General features: G+C 52.8%; 1 protein-coding gene across 6 annotated transcripts in view; it reads left to right on the top strand.

The window, feature by feature from the left end:
• The window catches only part of FBXL18 (F-box and leucine rich repeat protein 18), a 65,758-nt gene that overhangs the window by 37,834 nt on the left and 8,192 nt on the right, over nt 1–19,732 (top strand). For 5 of the 6 annotated variants that reach the window (XM_077907689.1, XM_077907690.1, XM_077907685.1 and 2 more), the window contains one exon: nt 2,284–7,091. The exons of the other annotated variant lie outside the window; for it this stretch is intronic. In XM_077907689.1, the coding sequence (XP_077763815.1) occupies nt 2,284–2,385 (102 nt within the window). In that variant the 3' untranslated portion in view covers nt 2,386–7,091. Of the gene's footprint in view, nt 1–2,283; nt 7,092–19,732 lie in introns of those variants that run through there. 6 annotated transcript variants of the gene reach the window in all.

Here is a 19,732-nt window from a genome sequence, read left to right as displayed (position 1 = left end):
GGGAGAAGCAGGCTCCATGCACCGGGAGCCCGACGTGGGACTCGATCCCGGGTCTCCAGGATCGCGCCCTGGGCCAAAGGCAGGCGCTAAACCGCTGCGCCACCCAGGGATCCCTCTTTATTTTATTTAAATATTCATGAGAAACACAGAGACAAAGAGAGACAAAGACATAGGCAGAGAGAGAAGCAGGCTCTATTCAGGGAGCCCGATGCAGGACTCGATCCTAGGACTCCAGGATCACTCCCTGAGCCAAAGGCAGACGCTTAACTGCTGAGCCATCCAGGCATCCCTCATTGGGGCTGTTTACTTAAATCTCAAACTAGGAGATCCCTGGGTTGCTCAGCGGTGTAGCGCCTGCCTTTGGCCCAAGGCATGATCCTGGGGTCCTGGGATTGAGTCCTGCATCGGGCTCCCTGCATGGAGCCTGCTTCTCCCTCTGCCTGTGTCTCTGCCTCTCTCTGTGTGTGTCTCTCATGAATAAATAAATAAAATCTTAAAAAATTCAAACTATATTTGAATCATGCAAAAGAACATTGTAACGTATACATAAGTTAGGAGGCAGGATGCAGGGAGTGGATTGCAGGACACCCCACCACTATCACCATCATTAAGAACTCACCTCCACCCTTGGGGCCCCTTCCCTCCCAAAGGGAGCCCCTGCCCTGTACTTGGACAGGAATGATTGCCATCTTCCATTTTTACCACTTCTCATTTCCACTCTGGGCAAGGCCCACTAGCTGTGTGATGTCTCTGGAGATGTTGCTGGCCATCTGGGTCAGTGGGGGCCAGGAGGCTGGAGCTGAGAGTGCACACGGGCTCCTTGAGGCCCAGGGAGGAGCTTTGCAAAGAAAGTGACTGTGGATGTGCTCTCTGGAGCTCTGTCCAAGTCCAAGTGAATCCTGGTGTGAACTGAGAGAAAGCAGGAAATGGTGTTGAATTGTGGTGGTAACACCTCCACTCGTTGCCCTGGGGACCTTCTATACGCGGCTTCTAAGTGCTGTTGGGCCTGGCCACCTGGACAGCTGGAATTGCCCGGGCCTGTGCAAGCTGGGCAGCACAGCTTTCCTGGCTTTGGGTGAGAAATTAATCCCCCCTTTAGCATCCTGACAGCAGCTTGTAAAGAGCCTGGGGTGGTGCTGGCCTTGGGAAGGGAAGGCAGGCAGGCAGAGGAGTCTTTGCATGCACATCCCACATCCGAGGATATTTTGTTTCAAGTAAATCACACAGCAGGTTTGCAGGCAAGGACTTGCCTGTGAGGTTCATGGTCACAGACGTTGCTGCTGCCCGTGAACAGAACACTGAGCTCAGAACTGGGAGGTATTTCCTGGGCGTCTCTATTGCCAAAACATCTAGCTTTGTGAGTACCTTTCTGGCATTTACTTTACGTGTGTCCTAAATCCATCACTGCATCTGCTGGGGGTCACGGGATGGGCTGTGGCTGTGGCTTCCTTGTCCCTTCCAGTGGGCACGGGGCTGGAGAGGACTTGATTAGTTTTGGCAAATGCCCAGGTTCCCTATCCTGTGGGCACCTTCCCAGCTCTTGCGCTTTGAGACTGTGGGACAGAAGTTTCTCCCATGACCAGACTTACCCTGGGGTCTTCTGTCTCACCAGCATATCTCCCTTGTCCTGGACCTGCAGCCGCCACTTCTGTTATGTATCTTGGCCACTGCATGGGGTGGGCTGCCACAAATGGGGACCTTGCTCTGACCAGGGAGGGAGGGGGCCCCACTCTGCCACTGACTACCTTGGGTCGTGGGGAGGGTGACCCGAGACAAGATCTCTGTGGCAGTTGTTCACTTCTGTGCTGTGCCGGGGGAAGACAAGGTGGGGAGGTAAGCTGGCAGCCATTTGTCACGAGTTTAGAGGAAGGTGTGTGCCCCCCAGCAGCAGGCTCTGGGAGAGCTACTGCCTCACCTGACTTGGGAGTTGGTGCCCCTTGAGGGTGGCCTGTGGCCATGCAGGTTTGGCTGCCTGTCCCTTCCTTCCACCCCTTATGGGTGTTGTTCTGGCTGTGGGGCCTGCAGTGGCTGTGCAGGAATGCGGTGGCCTGTTCTGACAGGCTGCTCTCCTCCTCTCTCCTTGGGTCCTCAAGAAGCGGCACCACCCCCAGCAGGTGCGGCTCCCTCTGCACCACCCCCTCCCGCCTCTCCCGGGGCCTCTGCTGCTCTGCTGGAGTTCTGCTGGAGTTCTGCTGGTGGGAGGGCTGGTGTGGCCTTGCCCGGCTACAGGTGGCCCCGCCCTCCACACCTCCAGGTCCCGCTAACCGCTTGCCTTTGGTTCAGTTTCCAGGCCGAGCGGCCCGCGCTGAACGTTGTCATCTTCCCTCTGCTCCACGAGGGCCTGACCAATGTCATCCGGGACGTCCCCATGGTGCACCTGGATGAGATCACCTTATTTAAAAGCAGAGTGGCTGAGGAGCCACCGAACCTGTGGTGGTGACGGGGACAGCTAGCACTGGGCGAAGCTGTTTCCAGCAGCCAAGCCTCCCGCCTGCCACTTTCACCTCTGTTCGTCTCCTGGGCTTGGAAGCGGGACTGCCCTGACTGGTGGGCGGCCTCACTACTGCCACTCACCGCCTGCCCCTGCCGGACACCAGGGCCCGTCAGGTCACAAGAGGAAGGACTTCCCCTCTGCCCGGACATTCTGTGTCCTCATTGTCCCTCAGAGCCTCCTGATGTGTCCTCTCAGTCTCTTGGCACTCAGTGAAATGTGGAGCTCATCTATGAGGAAGATGAGAAGGAAGAGCTGGTTGTCTGGGTGACCTGTGGGGCCTGCTGTGGGTGTTCCCGAACTGAGACTCACATCCGTCATGGAGCACTGACTCCCAAGGGGCCCTGACCAGGTACTCAAGGCACCACAGGGCCCTGGTGCTGCCACTCATCAACTCTCCAGGGTATCTCTGCTCATGTGTCCGTGCCCTCCTGCTTTCAGGCTCTGTGGAGGAGTGGTCTCGGACCCAGGGCTGGGGGTGATGGTGTGTGTATGGATGGACGCACTCACACTGGGACATGATGGCACGGCTGGTGACTGTGTGCCCAGTGCCCCCCTCCCAGGCCAGCTGGGAGCACGATGCAGTGAGGAGCTCCAGATTTAGGGTTGTCCTTCCCAGCAAGACATGTTTTAACCCAATTATGTCTCCAGTATGTTTCCAGCCAGATGGTGTCAGACCAGTTCAGGGCCCCTGGCTGGGCAGGGACCGGACCCCCCCCTAGAGCTTGGATTGCAAGATGAGGCCCGAGGTGTAGGGCCTGCCCTACAGCCAGCATGGCACTCAGCTTTAGAACCTATACTCCGTGAAGATCTGTGTTTCTGGGGAAATACAAAACTGGCTTCATTCAAGAAACTTGAAATATTAAAACTTAGAAAGGACATTTAAAGACAGAGTAGTGATCAGACTGTCTCGTTTCATATAGCTTTATTCAGCACTTTAAAAAATTCAGTGCAGCTATTCCAAAAATGGGGAGTGACCTCCCAGTGTCTAGGGCCTCCCTTCCTGTGCTGAGCCCACTGCCTTCTCGACTGCAAAACTCTTCCCCAGAGCCCATTAGCCCCTTGGCTGATGGCCTCCGAGGGGCTGTGATCAGGTTCCCTCCACTGCGAGTCCAGCCTTCACCCTCTCGGTGATGCTCCTGGAGACTTGTAGATGATGCTGGACACTGTTGGGCAGCTTCCAGCCAGGGGCACGTCAGTCCTGGAGAGGCTGCCTCCCCAGGACTCCCGGCCTCCCTCCCCCTTTAGGTTGGGGGTGCAGAGTCCACCAGGTCCTGCTCACGCTGCTGTCCATCTTGGCCACCATCGGCTGTGGGGCCCCTGGCCTGGCCATCTTCCCACTTTGTGTCTGTGGCCACCCCTCTCCATTCTGTGTAGTGTGCCCTGTAGCTTCCCTACTAAAAGACCAGGTTGTGGCCCCTGGGCTTTTCATTTGCCTTTCCTTCCCTGGGTTTTTTGGGGGGCACACAATTCAGTAACCCCCAGTCCCATGGGGTGGAGGGGATCTAGGAGGCCAGACAGCCACTGCAGGCATCAGTCCCCCCAGGGTCAGGCCCTAGGAGGAACCATCTGTCTGGTGGGCTCTGCTCTCTCCTCCCTGCCCCTGTCTAAGAACACAGGGGTCACTTCCCTCCTCGCCTGCCCGGGCTGTGGCTGGCAGTTCTTTGCAGCCTCTCTGCAGGCCACCCGCACACAAATTCCTCCAGCCTTCACCTTCAATGTCCCGATGTGGTCTGAGCCATGCCTGGCCTTACAGGCCAAGGGACAGGCTGCCCTGGGGCATGGGGAGATAGGGCTGAGGTTCCTGGAGGGCCTCATGGCTGTAGACGAGGGTCTGAGAGTTGGTGGGTGCACCTCCCCTCCCCAGTTTTGGGGTATTTCTTTCAGGTGGTGTCCAGAGACCTCCCGGCAAGGGTGGTTAGGAAGGGTGGTAGGGGACTGACCACTCCTTATCCTCGAAATAAGGGTGTGGCTGGTCACAGCCTGACTGGCAGGGCAGTGTCACCCCGGGGACAGGGGGAGGTGGCCCAGGGACTGGGGTGGTTCTGGGTGCCCTTCTCTTCTCCAGGGCGGCTCCAGGGGCTCAAGCTGGAGAGTGAGCTTTCCACTAGGAGGTTGTCTGAAGGCTGCAATTGTGTGTTCACGTACTCTCCCGGATGGTCTGTTCTCAAGAGCAAGCAGTTTTAACCAGCAGCATCACTTGTGCCAACAAATAGGGCCGGGAGGGGCTGTTCACCTGAGGCTGGGGAGCATGAGTTGCTGTGGAAAGCCGCCCCCAAACAGTAGACCTTGTAGTTTTAGTGTCTCCGTAACATCCTTCTGCTAGAGCAGGAACTTCCACGGCTTCTACACCCGAGACAGGACTCACCAGATGTTAATAATGTGCTTATTCTTGCTAAGTGCTGTTTTGGCAGTGGTGTTAATTGCAATTTATATTCTGCAGCATTTTATGCTGGGAAAAGAACCCACCCTAATGGTCCCCAATTGGCAGAACTGGCTGTTAAGTGTGGACCATATGCTGCCTGCTGGGCGGGGCCTGGTCAGCACTGGTGGCTGTGCGTGTGTATGCGTGCATGTACATCTGCGTGCACACACATGAGTGTGGCCTGCTGGGTACATGTGCATGGTGTGCACGCGTGTGCATTTCTGCATGTGATCAAGTGTGTGCTTGCGCATGTGTGTGTGCGTGCATGTGTGTGTGTGTGTGAGAGAGAGAGAGAGAGAGAGGGAAGAAAGACTGGGGGAGGTGGTGGTGGGTTGAAGAGATCAGGGCATTTATCCGTTTGTTAAAAGCCCCTGCCCTCCCAAGGCCACTCCTCCCACCTGTGCCCACCTACCCCTAGCACCCTGTGGGTTGCTCCTCCCTCTCTGCTTGCCCCCTCCTCCTCTTCCTCCTCCTCCTCACCTGCCTGATCCTGGGGCTCTGACTTGGATGCCATACCATCCCACAACCTGGCCAGAGGGTCTGAAGGTGCTCCCGAGGGGAGGCACCTGGAACCTGAGGAGAGCAGAGGCCTGCAGCCTCCCTTCCCTGCCAGTGGCATTTCATTCTCATGTGCAAGTATTTTTACTTCCCAGCCCAAGGAGGCTGGACTAGGGACACTTGACTCTGTCATATGCTCCAGGGGGTGGGTCTTATCCCTGCCTGTCAGCTGTCCTTGAGGACCCAAGAATTCATGGATCTGGGCCCCTGTATCCACCAGGCTGCTCGGGCCCTGGGATGACACCCCACACACACCTCGGACAGCTCTGTGAGGCTGGGTGTTGAGGACAATGCCCCCTTAACCGCCCCTGCACCGAGACCCACGGCTATAGGCCTCTTGGCCAAGAGGATGAAGTTTGGTGGAGGTCTGGCCAGGAAGGCTGGGCCAGGGGTGCAGGACCGCAGGAGCTGCAGGACCCAGATGTCTAGTGGCCCTCATGGGTCTGAAACCAACACAGTGCCATCCTGATTGTGCCAGCTGCCTTCCCTGAATCTGTGTCAAGAAGGCACTGATCCCATGGCCTCCCCCTACCTTGCAGGAAGGGAACCCTCCCGTGGATCCACCGTCACGACGTCCTCCTAGGGACACTGGGGGTGCAGTGGGCAGTCTCCTGCTCCCACCAGCCTTTATGATCTGCTCCTCGGGGGTTTGAGAAGTGCTGAGGCCTTGTAAGGAAAAATAATAAGAAATGAGAAATTAGTGGATGAGGATAATGTGGTGTGGCCTGTGGTGGCAGATTTCAGTGGTTTCAGCCAGAAAACCTGAGGTGCTGGAGGCGTGGAAGGGGACATGGGTGCCCACACTGCCTGTGGCCTTGACCCTGAGCCTCCTCTGCCTCTTTGACAGGAGGGGACAGGATTGTGCAGCAGGGGCTCTGGTGCTCTCACAGTGCCCACCGGCCTCATTCACAGTGGGGGTGTGAGATTCTCAACGGGGGTCTCTGAGGTCGCCGACACAGGCTGGATGGTGTCGCCTGAATGTCTAAATTACTTTCTAGAGCTCTTTCAGAAACCATGGGGTGGGTGGGCGTTGCATTCATGTCTCGGGGTTCAGGCACCCCTTGCGCTCTGCTCCGGGCCAGCCGGCCAGGGAATGGAGGGGTGTGGTGTGAGGTCAGGGAGCCATGGCCACCACCTGGGAGGCTCAGTCTGTGGCCGAAGCTACTGCTCGGCTAAACCTGAGAGGGGCTGGTTTTCCGTGACATCCTAATGGTGTGGGCCGGAGGCTCTGCTGTGCTCACCGGAGTGGGAGAGTGGGCTGGGGGGCAAGGGGGTGAGAGAGGCGGCCACGTGACCGTGCTGCAGGTGGGGTGTCCCGCCCTAGGACCGGCCCCGCTGCCACCACTGCCTGTCCGTGTGACTGACCGGAAGCAGTTGAGCTCAGCATGTTTTTAAAGGGGGTGGGGCGTGAGTCGGTGGGGGGGCTCACGGTATGTGGTGACCAGGTGCTAAGTGACCAAATAAATATGTGTCACCTGCCTTTCCACACAGATCTCCTTTTCCGACTAGCGATGCCGACTCCTGAATTTTGTGTTCAAATGACATTTTGAATGGGTATTTTCATGTAAACTTGTGGCATGTGGAAAGTTTCAAATAAAGTGGACTTGATTTAGAAAACCAGACGATCATGCAGTCTTTCCCCTGGGGACACCCCCTGACCTTTCCCCTGCGACCTTCCTCAGCCCTGGGGGTGGGACAAGGCAGGGAGAGGGGGTGCTCATCACCCTCGGCTATTCTGACTTTGGGGTTTACTGCTTGGAGACATGAGACCCCAAGGGGGGTCTGCACCTGCCTGGGGCCCCCAGGAGGCAGCTGCTTGGATCAGCCTTCGCAGGCTGGGGAGGGAGCTGTGGGTTGCTGGGCTGCGGGAAGAGCTGGTGGTCTGGTTGGGGGGTACACGGGGGCACGGCCGGGCCAGAGCTGTGCTCTGTTCCCCAGTGACAGCTCGGGCCCTCATGCTGCCTGGTGGCCCACTGACAGAGGTGGAATCTGAGGACCGTGGGGCTGTGTCCATTTTATTTTACATATGTATATATAATTTTTTTGAATGGTGGTAAAATATATATAACAGCTTTTACTATCTTCACCATTTCTAAGTGTCCAGGGGCATCGAGCACATTTGTGCTCCTGTGCAGCCACTACCCCCATCCTGGCTCCAGAATGTTCCATCCCCCCACACTGAGACTCTGTCCTGATATGCACTAACCCCCACCCCCTTCCCACCCCCAGGCACCACCATCATCCACTGTCTCTTTTGAGTCTGACGACTCCGCAGACCTCAAAGGAGTAGAATAACACAGGATTTGTCCTTCTGGAACCCAGCTTATTTGCAGCATCTGTTTTAGGCAGAAACGTCCTTCACCAGACCTGGGCTCTGGGAAGGGGTTCTGGTAGCAGTGTTGAGAGGGTGGAAGGTGGCAGCTGAGCCAGAAAGACCAGGGCAGGAATGGGGAGCCTGGATTTGGGAGGGGCCAGGGTACCCAGGATGCTGCGGGACAGAGGAATGAGGATAGGGCTGTGAGGTGGGCCGAAGAGGGCTTGGCTCTCCTCCTCACTCCCCACCTGGTCCTCCAGAAGAGAGCCCCCTGAGGCAAAATGGCGTTTTGGGGGCAGGGGCCTCCATCCCTCCCAACTGTCCCAGCCAGTCGCCAGGCTTGGCATGCACCTGCTGCAGCAATCCCCACAATGCTCCACTTCTGCCCAGAGCCACTGAGAAACGGAGGAGACAGAGCTCGAGGGGTCGGCTGTGACCTACCCAGGAGGGACACGACTGATCTGGTGCTGCCCAAGCCAGACTAGACTGTGGGAACCTAGGAGCAAGAAGTCCCAGCGGGTTTGCTTCAGACACACATGTGACCCGGTCGTTAGGGTGACAGGTAAGTGGTGGTGCGGGGTTGGGGAGCCAGGGCTGGGAAACCATGAGGTATAGGCCACTGCTGCTGTATGACAAGCCACACTGAGTCAGAGTGTAGACGAGCAATTGGGAGATGCTCATGGCTTCCACGGAGCAGGTGTTTGGGCAGGGCACAGCCTCAGCTTCCTGGTGTCTAGGGGCTCTTCTGAGGGCTGGAATCTTCTGGAAGCATCTTAACTTAGGCGACAGTGGTTGGTGCTGGCTCTTGATGAGGACCTCAGCTGGGCTTGTGGCCAGGACACCAACGTGTGGCCTCTCCATGTGGTCTGTCCACCTGGGCTAATTGGGTTTTCTCACAGCATGGTGACTGGGCCCCAAGAAAACCTGGAGGGTGTGCCCTTGGCTTGGACATCCCATAGTGTCACCTCCACACACTTTTTGTTTTTTTAAAAAAGATTTTATTTATTCATGAGAGAGACACACAGAGAGCAGAGACACAGGCAGAGGGAGAAGCAAGCTCCCTGCAGAGACCCCACTGTGGGACTCGATCCCAAGACCCCGGGATCACAACCTGACCTGAAGGCAGATGCTCAACCACTGAGCCACCCAGGCGTCCCTCCACACACTTTGTTGATTGAGATAGTCACTGGTCAGCTGTGTTCAAGGGAAGGGGACACAGGCCTGCTTGCCCCACCCCCCACTGGGGGTGTCATGTAGAAGGAGGTCTTCCTTTGGAGAGCATGTGGAATGGGAACTAGCGTTGTGGGATTTTTAGCAAGTGCCTCATGGTCAGGGAAGAGCAGCTGCATTCAGAGCTGTTGTCTGCTCCTGCTGGTCTCACCCTGCCCGCCCTGCCCATGGCCTTGTGGCGTTGCAGTGAAGGTGGGAGGACCAGCCCCTTTTGGCCAAGTCTGGGAGGACTCATGTTTCCCACAGGCCTCCTGAGCAGATACCCCACTTTATGGGGAGCACTGTGTCGGAAAGGGCCGAGAAATGTGAAGGGGCTTGGTGCTGCCCAGAAAGGCCAGGGCTCACACTTGGGAGTTGGCTATGGAAAGCAGCTTGGCCTTTGTCCATAGGCTGAGCCTCCAAAGAAAATCAAAACCATCTAAGGTAAAGCCTTTCTTTGTGGCAGAGAAGAAAGAACCAAGGGACCTTTCCGATATGGAGGGTTTGCATTGGAAGCTTCGGGAGTCGAGGCTGGAGGACAGAGGGAGGACAAGAATGACAAGCTTTGACTGTCACCAGGAGCTTTGTGCAGGATTTACTTGTTGCCAGCATTTACTTTTCCTGGCGGTGGAGGAAAGCATTGCGGAACCCTGACCTTTTAGAGCAGAGGGTCTTCTTGGGGCTCTTAGGGCCTGCCCAGGACCCCACCGTGGTCGGGTGGTGGTGGGTGAGAGAGTGAGTGTGTCTCCTGCTGCAGATCTCAGGCCAGGAGGTCACTGATGTCACAGAAGATGCTTTCGCTTGGACCTTCCTGTCTGATCTGGCGCCTGAGCCGCGTGAAGTGGCCGGGTGTGACTGTTGCCTCTTCTCCCCAGCTGTAAAGGCGGCACGCAGCGCCGCAGGAGGAGGTCGGCCAAAGTCAGGAGCAGGGAAGCCCTGAGGACCATCCACCCCAGTGAGGAAGGAAATGGAGGTCCTGCAGGAGGGGTGCAGCCTCGGAACCCCCTCGGGCTCCCTGGGCCTGGCCTGCAGATTACTGCCCTTACACTCATGCCACACGCACCCCCAACCCCCCACCTGCTCACACCTCACAGGCCCTCACTAGCACAAGCACGGATGCACATGGACATACACACACACATCCACTCACACATGGCTCCTCACACACAGATACCCCCAAACGTTATAATTCACACATGCTCACACACATGCACACACATTCCTACATGCATATTCTCACAAACCTGCATTCACAACCACTGCACATACCCCCACCCCAGCCATCACACAGCCACATGTTCACACCAGCACTCACACCCATACCCACTGACACACACTCATGCTTATGGTTTTGCGCATAAAACCACTCACACCCCTGCACTTATACACCTACACACACACACTGGATTTCATGGTGTTCATACACCCACACTCTTATACATTCCTATTCACACCCTCAGACTACTATTGTGTGCACACACCTTTATACACTTTAACACCCCAATTACTTAATAGAACCAATTCAATTAAAGGTGAACTGTTCTATTATGTTTATCCCAGAAAATTTGAAAAATTCAGAGAAGTAGGGCAAAGGGGAAAAGCAATGACCCATATTCTCAACAGCCACAGAGAACCTCTGTTGATATTTTAGTTCATGTCCTTGGAGTCCTCATTCCAGGCTTTTAAAAAAACGTCCTTTGGCTGCGATCACCCGACTTAGGATCCTGCCTTACACTCACGACAATAAAAGCATCCTATGTCCTTCCAGACTCGTCAATCTAACGATGCGGTTCACTGTCACGTGGACACTGGTCCCCCGTCGTTGGACAATTAGGTTGTCTCTAATTAGCCACTCTTCCAGAGAAAGCTGCTCTGATACCCTTGTGCTAGTGTTTTTCTATATTTAGAATTCTTTCCTTAGGAGAGACTCTCGTTAGTGAAATTTCTGGATCTACATATGAATTCTTGAAGGCTGGGAGGAGCCTTCAGGGGCTGTAGAAGTGGAGTTGTATTTTGGGTGTGGGCTGAGCATCTTTCCACAGGGTGATCTGGCCCACATGTCAGTCCTCGGCTTTGGCTTCAGAGCTTGGAGGTCACCTCCCAGTTGCCAGGTTCCTCAATTCCAAATGTACTAATTACCCAGGACATCGATGATTATTAAGGCATATAAAGTAGCAAATGCAGATAAATGAAAATGAATAAATGTCAGAGGATGTCAATCCTACCAAATGGTGATTCCCCACCCAGGTTTGCCTTTGGGTCTAGGGGAGTGGCAACCTCCAGCTGGCCATTCCCAAATTAAGGAGTGTGGTCACAGCCAGAGCCCCCCGACTGACTACCTGCACAGGCCTGGGCCTGGGGCCTGGCAGTGTCCCGCCAGGCCATCCATGGAGGTGAAATAAGGGCCCCCAAAGATGTCAATGCCCGAATCCCCAGATCCTGTGACCATGGTAGGTTACACAGCAAAGGGGAAGTAGGTTCTCCCATCAGTGGGCTTTGGGACAGGGAGACTAGCCCCGTGTAATCCCGAGGGTCCTAGAAAGCAGAGGGAGAGCCTCTGGTATTGCTGGAAAGACCAGGACCTGAGGAATGTGGGTGGCCTCTAGGCACAGGGAAAGTCCAGGAGACGGGTTCTCCCCTAGAGCCTCTGGGACAAACTAACCCTGGTGACACCTGGAATTTAGCCAGTAGGATTTGGGTCAGACTCCTGACCTCCAGGACTGTACGAACATTAACACATGTTGATGTAGCCGTCAAGTTTGTGGTCCTTGACCACACTGTTGGCAACGGGCAAGGAACGCCCTGCCGCCTCCTGCCCCATCCTCCCTGCGCACAGAGCTACCGGCCAAGAGGAGCCACAGCCACCGCTTCTGCCAAAGGGACGGATTTCCGGTGACTTTTTTCCTTTTAATTCTTTTCCATCCTTTTCCAGATTTTCTACAACTGTCATGGGTGAACTTAATTCTGAGGTGTAAACAAAACAAAATACACACACATAGGGAAACAGGGTGAATAAAAGTAATTTCACGTAAAGCACAGTATGGAGCTCTTAACAGGAACATATCACATCTCTGTGCAATAGAACAAAAGGTTGTTCACAATATGTTGATCCCAAAGGCAGGTTGCGGGGTCCTACACAAGCTGTGATGACAAGATCAGGCTAAGTTTGTGCAGAGTAAAACCTGGACCAGCACAGGTACACACTGGCTATTTGGTAGAGAGGTCTTGGTGGGCGTGGGCTACCTGCCGTGAGGTTGGGTCCAGGGTCCTGGGAGTCGTTCAGACCCTCCTGGGATGGACGTGGGCCCCCTGAAGAGCTCCTCCCTGGGTCCAGGAGGTGGGAGCTGTTCACAAAGCCTCAGATTTGAGGAAATCCTTCAAAGGCACCAGCCGGGTTTTCTATTCTCTGTCTCTAATTTGACTGTTCCTGGGGCCTCTAGGAGTGGAATCATTCAGTGCATGGTCTGAATGTTTGTGACCTCCCTCAAATTCATGTGTTGAAATCCTGCCCTCCATGATGATGGTATGAGGAGAGAGGGTCATTTGGGAGGTGATTGGCTGAGGGAGGAACCCTTAGTACCCTAGTAAAGGGACCCCAGAGTCCCCTTCCTCACCAAAGATGAAAGATCCAGCTATGTAGGAGCTTTTCTTTATTTCTTCTTTCTTTCTTTTCTTTTCTTTTCTTTTCTTTTCTTTTCTTTTCTTTTCTTTTCTTTTCTTTTCTTTTTTCTTTTCTTTTCTTTTCTTCTTTCTTTCTTTCTTTCTTTCTTTCTTTCTTTCTTTCTTCTTTCTCTTTCTTTCTTTCTTTTTCTTCTTTCTTTCTTTCTTTCTTTCTTTCTTTCTTTCTTTCTTTCTTTCTTTCTTTCTTTCTTCTTTCTTTTTCTTTCTTTTTATATTTTATTTATTCATGAGAGACACAGAAAGAGAGAGGCAGGGACATAGGCAGAGGGAGAAGCGGTCTACCTGTGGGGACCCGATGTGGAACTTGATTCCAGGACCCTGGGATCACGACCTGATCGGAAGGCAGACACTCAACCACCAAGTCACCAGGTGCTCCTATAGGAGTTTTTCAAAGCCCCTATGGACATCTCATTCCCCTGCTTTTCCTTTTATATTAGTATACTATTTATTGTCTATTTATCAATAATTTGCTTAGTCTATTATTTGCCCTGACTGTGAATTGATGGCCTCATGCCACCGCAACACTACAACACTTGTTCGTAAATATTTTCAACAGATGCTCACCCATCCCCCTACCTAGTTCCCTGAGAATGAGGCTTCTGAGCACCCTCAGCTCCTCCTAGCTCTTCTGGGACTGGGAACATGGGCCTTTTGTTGTCAGGGCTACTGCTGAGCTGCTATTTCTACTGAGACTCCATCATTTTTTCTGAATAAACATTCCCCAGATTACTGCGGGCCTCTGGTTAATTTCCAGAGTCATGAAACAGTTGATAATGATCATTTTTCCAGTTTTTTCCCACTGTTTCTCTAAGAGGTGAGTTTTCAAAAGTTCCTACTTGGCCATTATTGCCCTGTCACCTCCGGTCACTCTTGACAGCTGTGTAATATTCCACTGGGTGGTGTGTTACGATGTCTTTAACCCATCCCCCTGCAGTTGAACATTTGGAGGATTTCAGTCTTCTCTGCTTCCATACAATGCTGCAAATTAATAATATCACTTGACTAGCCTTTTACGCATGTGCAAGTGTCTATAACAAATTCCCGGGAGTGAATTGCTGGCTTGGAGAGTGTATGCATTTGTAATTAGAAAGATACTGCCCACGTTGTCCTCCACAGGGGTGGGTTGGACCAGTTTGCATTCCCACAAGCAATGCCCAAGCATCTCTTCTTCCCACTGTCTTGCCAATAGAGGGTGTTCTCTAACTTTCGAATTTTGCCAATCGGGTGGGTGAAAAATAGTATCTAAGTGTGATTTTGCCGAGCATTTCTTTTATGAGCAAAGTCGAGCATCTTTTTATACATTTTAAAGGCCATTGAGAGTTTCTTTTCTATGTTTTTTTTTTTTTTTAAGATTTTATTTATTCAGAGAGGTAAGGGGCAGAGACAGGGAGAGAGAGAGGATCTCAAGCTGACTCCTTGCTAAGTTCGGAGCCTGATGCACAGGGGCTGCTCAACCAACTGAGCCACCCGGGTGCACCTATGTTATTTTTTTCTTACTGGTTTATAGACACTCTATTAGGGACACAAGGGCCTTTGTTTTAAATCCCTAAGAAGTGCTTCCTCCACTTCTCACTTCTCGCTGTTTGCACATGGAAACTGAAGCATAGACTCTGTAAACTGCTTCTGCCCTCTGGGGGCAAGACCAGGGCCATAGGCCTCCTGGGGGCTTTGGCTGCCTGACCAGCCAGCCTCAGGGACCCACCAGGTGTCTCTCCTGCCCATGGTTTCGGATACCCCCTGTGTCCCTCACCATCCAGCTGCCTTTGACATTAGCCTCCAGGGGTGCTCTCCCCTGGTCCCAGCCCTTCCAAACAGAGGGAACCCCTTCTTTTCCTGAGCTGCTTCTGTACCCTGTGCGGACTTCCCTGTTCATTGCCTAATTGCTATTATCCCCCTGAATTCTGTTTTGCAATCAGTTTTTCTTCCCTAATGAAATAAAGCTCATTTGAGAAACAGCCAATATAAACAAAGGGACAATAATGTAATCCCAACATTAATATTTCAGAGTGCCTCCTTCCAGCCTTTGTCTTTGGACTTGTATGTGTACGTACAGATAGGAGAGGTTAAAATGGGATTATACGCCACAGATGACCTTGCCCAGTGCTCTTTTTGTTTTTAATCTGCTACATCATGATTTGTGACAGCTTTATTTGCCTGAGTTACTTAACCAATCCCCTGTGATTGGGCACCCAGCTTGTTTCTAATTCTTTGTTTTTATAGATTTTTTAAAAAATCTATTTATTTGATGGGGGGTGGGGAGAGAGAGAGAACAACCAGGGGGAGGGGCAGGCAGAGGGAGACGAAAAAGCAGATTCCCCAGGGTGCAGGGAGCCAATGCGGGGCTCCATCCCAGGACCCCCGGGATCCTGACCTGAGCTGAAGGCAGATGCTTCACCCACTGAGCTACCCAGACATCCCTGTTTTTATAAACAGAGCTGCAGTGAATGCTCTTATAAATGCAATACTTGTGTGTATTCTTTTCTTTCGAACAGAAGGTGTTCCTAGAAATAAAATGGCAGGGTCCAAAGGGGTTTAGAATTTTAAGGTGTCAGTACGCCTCCAGAAAGAACAGGCACTGTCCCCCAGTAGTGAACGGAAGGAAGCATGGCTTCCTATCCTGTGGCTCATTTGTTCCCTCTGTGGATGAGGACATTCCCCAGGGAAGATGCTGGCCAGTCTCCCCTGTCCAGGGCGCAGGGTTGGCACAGCTGTTGAATGTTTGGGGGCCTGCATTCAGTCAGAGAGAAGGTAGAGACTCTTCAACCGGGTTTGGTTCAAGTCAATCTCCGTGGAACACTTGTGTCTGGGGAAAAAAATCTGATGCTAAGGATTTTTGTTCCTAAAACATGTTGAAAATCCTAAATGTTAAACCAACAACCAGAAGCAGCAGCAGTGAACCGTAGAGGCGGGAATGCACTTGTCCTTATGCACAACAGCCTGTCTTTATACTGTTGTGGGTCCTTCTGGGCAGAGAAGTCCAGGTCAGTTGTGAGCCACTGACTCCGTGCGGCGGCCGAGAATAAATGGGGTCCAGTCCCAACACTGCTGACCCCCTGGCAAGGGCAGGGCTGGTACAGGGCCAGCTGTGGCCACTGGGCTGGGAAGCAGGCTTTTCAGGCTCCCACCCTCATGTGGACCTGAGCCCCCCACCCAGCCCCCTCTCCACTTGCTCTTGACCCCTGAAGCTCCTTTTACGGCGCCCGGGGCCCAGCCCACAGTGGGTGGTCAGTGACCGTGTGAGGCCCGGGCTGGTAACCATACGTGTGTGGTCTCCCCAGGACGACTCCCCAGCCAAGTCTGCAACCCCAGGCCCAAAGTGACTGAGGGGGCCTGGGGCCACGTGTCCCCCTCCCGCCCAGGTCCCCGGCAGCCCCGGTGAGCATGCAGAGCCCCTTCCCCGACCCCACCTGGCCTGGCTTCTCCACCTCCCCCTGCCTGGGCCAAACGGGGGGACACAACAGTCACTAGGAGAGAGGTGGGCCAAGGATGACCGTGCAAGAGGCTCAGTTCACGCATAAACACAGCACTTGTGTGTGGAGGCAGAGCAGTTTCTTTGCACAAACGAGACTCTCAGCTCTGTTTCCCAGAAGCCCTGTATCTTGAGTGGCGCTGCTCCCAAAAAAGAAAGAAAAAATATAGCAAGGGAGAAGAAAAAGCCTTTTGGGGCCCAAACAGTTGCTCCAGGACTTGCAAGTTGGCGGAGAACAACTCAGATCTGCTCGCCTTAGATCGGATCCACAGTAGTCCTCATACTTGTGAATCAGGAAAGGATCTAGTGGACACTGTGTTAAAAAAAAAACCCAATCTGTCTCACCCCCATCCTGTAGTAGCCTCCATGGTTTGGGTGAACACTAACTGTCTAAGCAAATCAGGATGTTCTCAAGGTCATAGTAATTGGTTCAGGGGTAGGAATAAACAAGGAATCCCAGCTCTTTGCCAGTCACCATCCTAAACTGAGTCTTTAGAGCTACTACTAAGCTGCTGGATCAATCCTGACCTGAAGTCTACCCATACCATTTCTTTATTGAAATAAATTCCCTTTATTATTAAGCCAGTTTGCACTAGGTTTTCTATTGTTTTCTAGTATTTGTTACCAAACACATCCTGGGAATGCATTCTCCCAAAGACTCAATGTAGCAATGAGGCCACCACAGGGAGTCTCCCTCCAGAGGGAGATTGCTTCTCCACAGGGAGACTGCTTCACCCTGTGTCTCTCATGAATAAGTAAATAAAATTTTAAAAACAAACAAAAAATGAAGTATAAGATGTTATTAATTATGGGCAACAACATATATTCCAGAAGGAAGAAAAGGACCCCTGACTCCTGGCATTCCTTCCCCGTGTGGCCCCTCCACGTCGGATAGGCCTGACCCAGGATCTGCAGGCTATTGCAAAAATGTTAGAGGCTGGGCCAGGAAGGACATGACAGCTTGAGCTTCCCTCCCTCGGGAAACCAGCCGCCACCTTGTGAGGATGCTCAGACAGCCGTGCAAAGGCCCGAGCGGGGCCCTGAGGCCTCCGGCCGAGTTGACACCTCTTGGAAGAGGAGATTCCGGTCGAGTTGAGCCTTTTGCTGACCGAAGCCCCAGCCAACATCTTGACTGCCATCTCGTGGGAGAGCCCGAATCAGAGCCACCAGGTGAAGGGGCTTCTAGGTGCCTCTCCCCGTCCCACTCGGCTGAAATGGTGTGAGACAATTAGTGCTGCTTGTGTGGAGCTGCTGAATTTAACAAGAAACTCAGGCAGGTGTCTCTAGAAACGTCCATCCCTAGGTAGGGCATGATGAAGGCCCCTGGAGACCGACGAGGAAGTCCTTATAGGGTCTGTGTGGAGGGCCAGTGATTTCCACGTGCAGGAATCAGGAGAGGCTTCCCGACAGACAGGAGATCACTACCTGCCCTTAAAGCTGAAGTGTGTCTTCAGCTCTCAGCCTTTTCCATTTTATTTTTTTTTTAAGATTTTTATTTATTCATGAGAGACACACACAGAGAGAGAAAGAGGCAGAAACACAGGCAGAGGGAGAAGCAGGCTCCATGCAGGGAGCCCGAAGTGGGACTTGATCCAGGAACTCCAGGATCACACCCTGAGCCAATATCAGGCGCTAAACCTCTGAGCCACCCAGGGATCCCCATCATTTGGGCCATTTCTATACCTCGTGTCAATTACTGATTACTGAGTGCACCAGAGCTGGGTCAAGGAAGGGCCCTGTGGCCTACCTCTGCAGACTTGCTTCCCAGGGGTCCATCAGCAACCCCTAGGAGAATCCTGGCCCTGCAGTTGGGAGTTCCCAGGTCAGACGTGCATTTGACGTGACTGCTTCCAGGGTGCCTGGTCCTGACCCCCAGTGTTGGCCCCTCGGCCCCATTAAGACATTGTTTCACTGCTTCTGCATGGGCAGGCTCTCTTCTGCTCCTCGTCCCTCTGGGCTCCCAAATACTTAGGGATGAAACCTCTCTAGAATGAGAAAGGCCTTATGGAGCCCTGGGCCTGCTTATGCCCAGCTATCTTTTTTGGGGGCAGTGGGGGTGCCCCGGAAACGCTGGGCACCTCTCCCCTTCGGCTTTCTGCTATGTTGCCCGGCAACTGGCTGCTCCTTATCAGCTCCCAGACAAGCTCCAGCCAAATCCTGAAACGGCCCCACCTGTTTTTCAGTTTGTGGTTTGGGTTTTTTTATATTTTATTTTAGGAAGTGAAATGAACAACACTCATTCTGGAAGGGGAAGATAAGGCTCGGATCCGCCAGAGTGATGTCTGCTGGAAAGAAATCTCTTTTAACTTGTGGGCAATTTTCCAGCATGGCTCGGGTGGTGCGGAAGCTGGCGGCACACTCGCTGAGAGAATTGGATGGCGGGCTGTGGGCACAGGCCAGCCAGGCGCGGTGGCTGGGGTGGCATTTCGCAGGGACATGAATTGGAGATCTGTTGAGCAAGGGGGCCTGGACCCCATCTCCGGGCCAGCCACCTACCCCTCCCACCCACCCACTCAGGGCATTCCAGGCCTTTGCTATTCAAGGGTTAAATTTCCCAGACCTTCTGTTCCTTTTTAAAATAGAGCTTGATCCTCCCTGTCACTGGAGAGGCATTCCTTGCTTTATTGCCATCTGGAAACTGTTTTGTCTGGCTTCTGAGGTGGCCTCATTGCTACATTGAGTCTTTGGGAGAATGCATTCCCAGGATGTGTTTGGTAACAAATACTAGAAAACAATAGAAAACCTAGTGCAAACTGGCTTAATAATAAAGGGAATTTATTTCAATAAAGAAATGGTATGGGTAGACTTCAGGTCAGGATTGATCCAGCAGCTTAGTAGTAGCTCTAAAGACTCAGTTTAGGATGGTGACTGGCAAAGAGCTGGGATTCCTTGTTTATTCCTACCCCTGAACCAATTACTATGACCTTGAGAACATCCTGATTTGCTTAGACAGTTAGTGTTCACCCAAACCATGGAGGCTACTACAGGATGGGGGTGGGACAGATTGGGGTTTTTTTGAACACAGTGTCCACTAGATCCTTTCCTGATTCACAAGTATGAGGACTACTGTGGATCCAATCTAAGGCGAGCAGATCTGAGTTGTTCTCCGCCAACTTGCAAGTCTGTATGTTCTTAGAGGGGATGACCTCTTTCTGAGTCTCAGCATCCAGTGCTGTTCCATCCTCATCTCACACCCTTGCCTCAGTGTACTCCACGCTCTGCCATATCTGTCTCCCTTCAAGTCTTCTATTGCTCTGTGCTTGGTCCACCACAGGGCTTTTGCATAGGCTATTCCCGCTGCCTGGAATTCCAGAGACAGAGTCAGACAGAGAAGCAGAGAGAAATCAAATGAACAGATCAGCAGGGGGCAGGGGCACCTGGCTGGCTCAAGTCAGTAGAGCATGCCATTCTTGATTTGGGGGTTGTAAGTTTGAGCCCCATGCTGGGTGGAGAGATTACTTGAAAATAAAATCTTTAAAACAAACTCAGACCAAACAGATTTTTTAAAAAAGATTTTATTTATCTATTCATGAGAGAGACAGAGAGTCAGAGACATAGGCAGAGGGAGAAGCAGGCTCCGCATGG

This window comes from Canis aureus, chromosome 8 (genome assembly GCF_053574225.1).
Source record: "Canis aureus isolate CA01 chromosome 8, VMU_Caureus_v.1.0, whole genome shotgun sequence".
NCBI lineage: Eukaryota > Metazoa > Chordata > Mammalia > Carnivora > Canidae > Canis > Canis aureus.
Note: the sequence above shows the minus strand (reverse complement) of the source record. Positions and strands in the feature narration are given on the sequence as shown.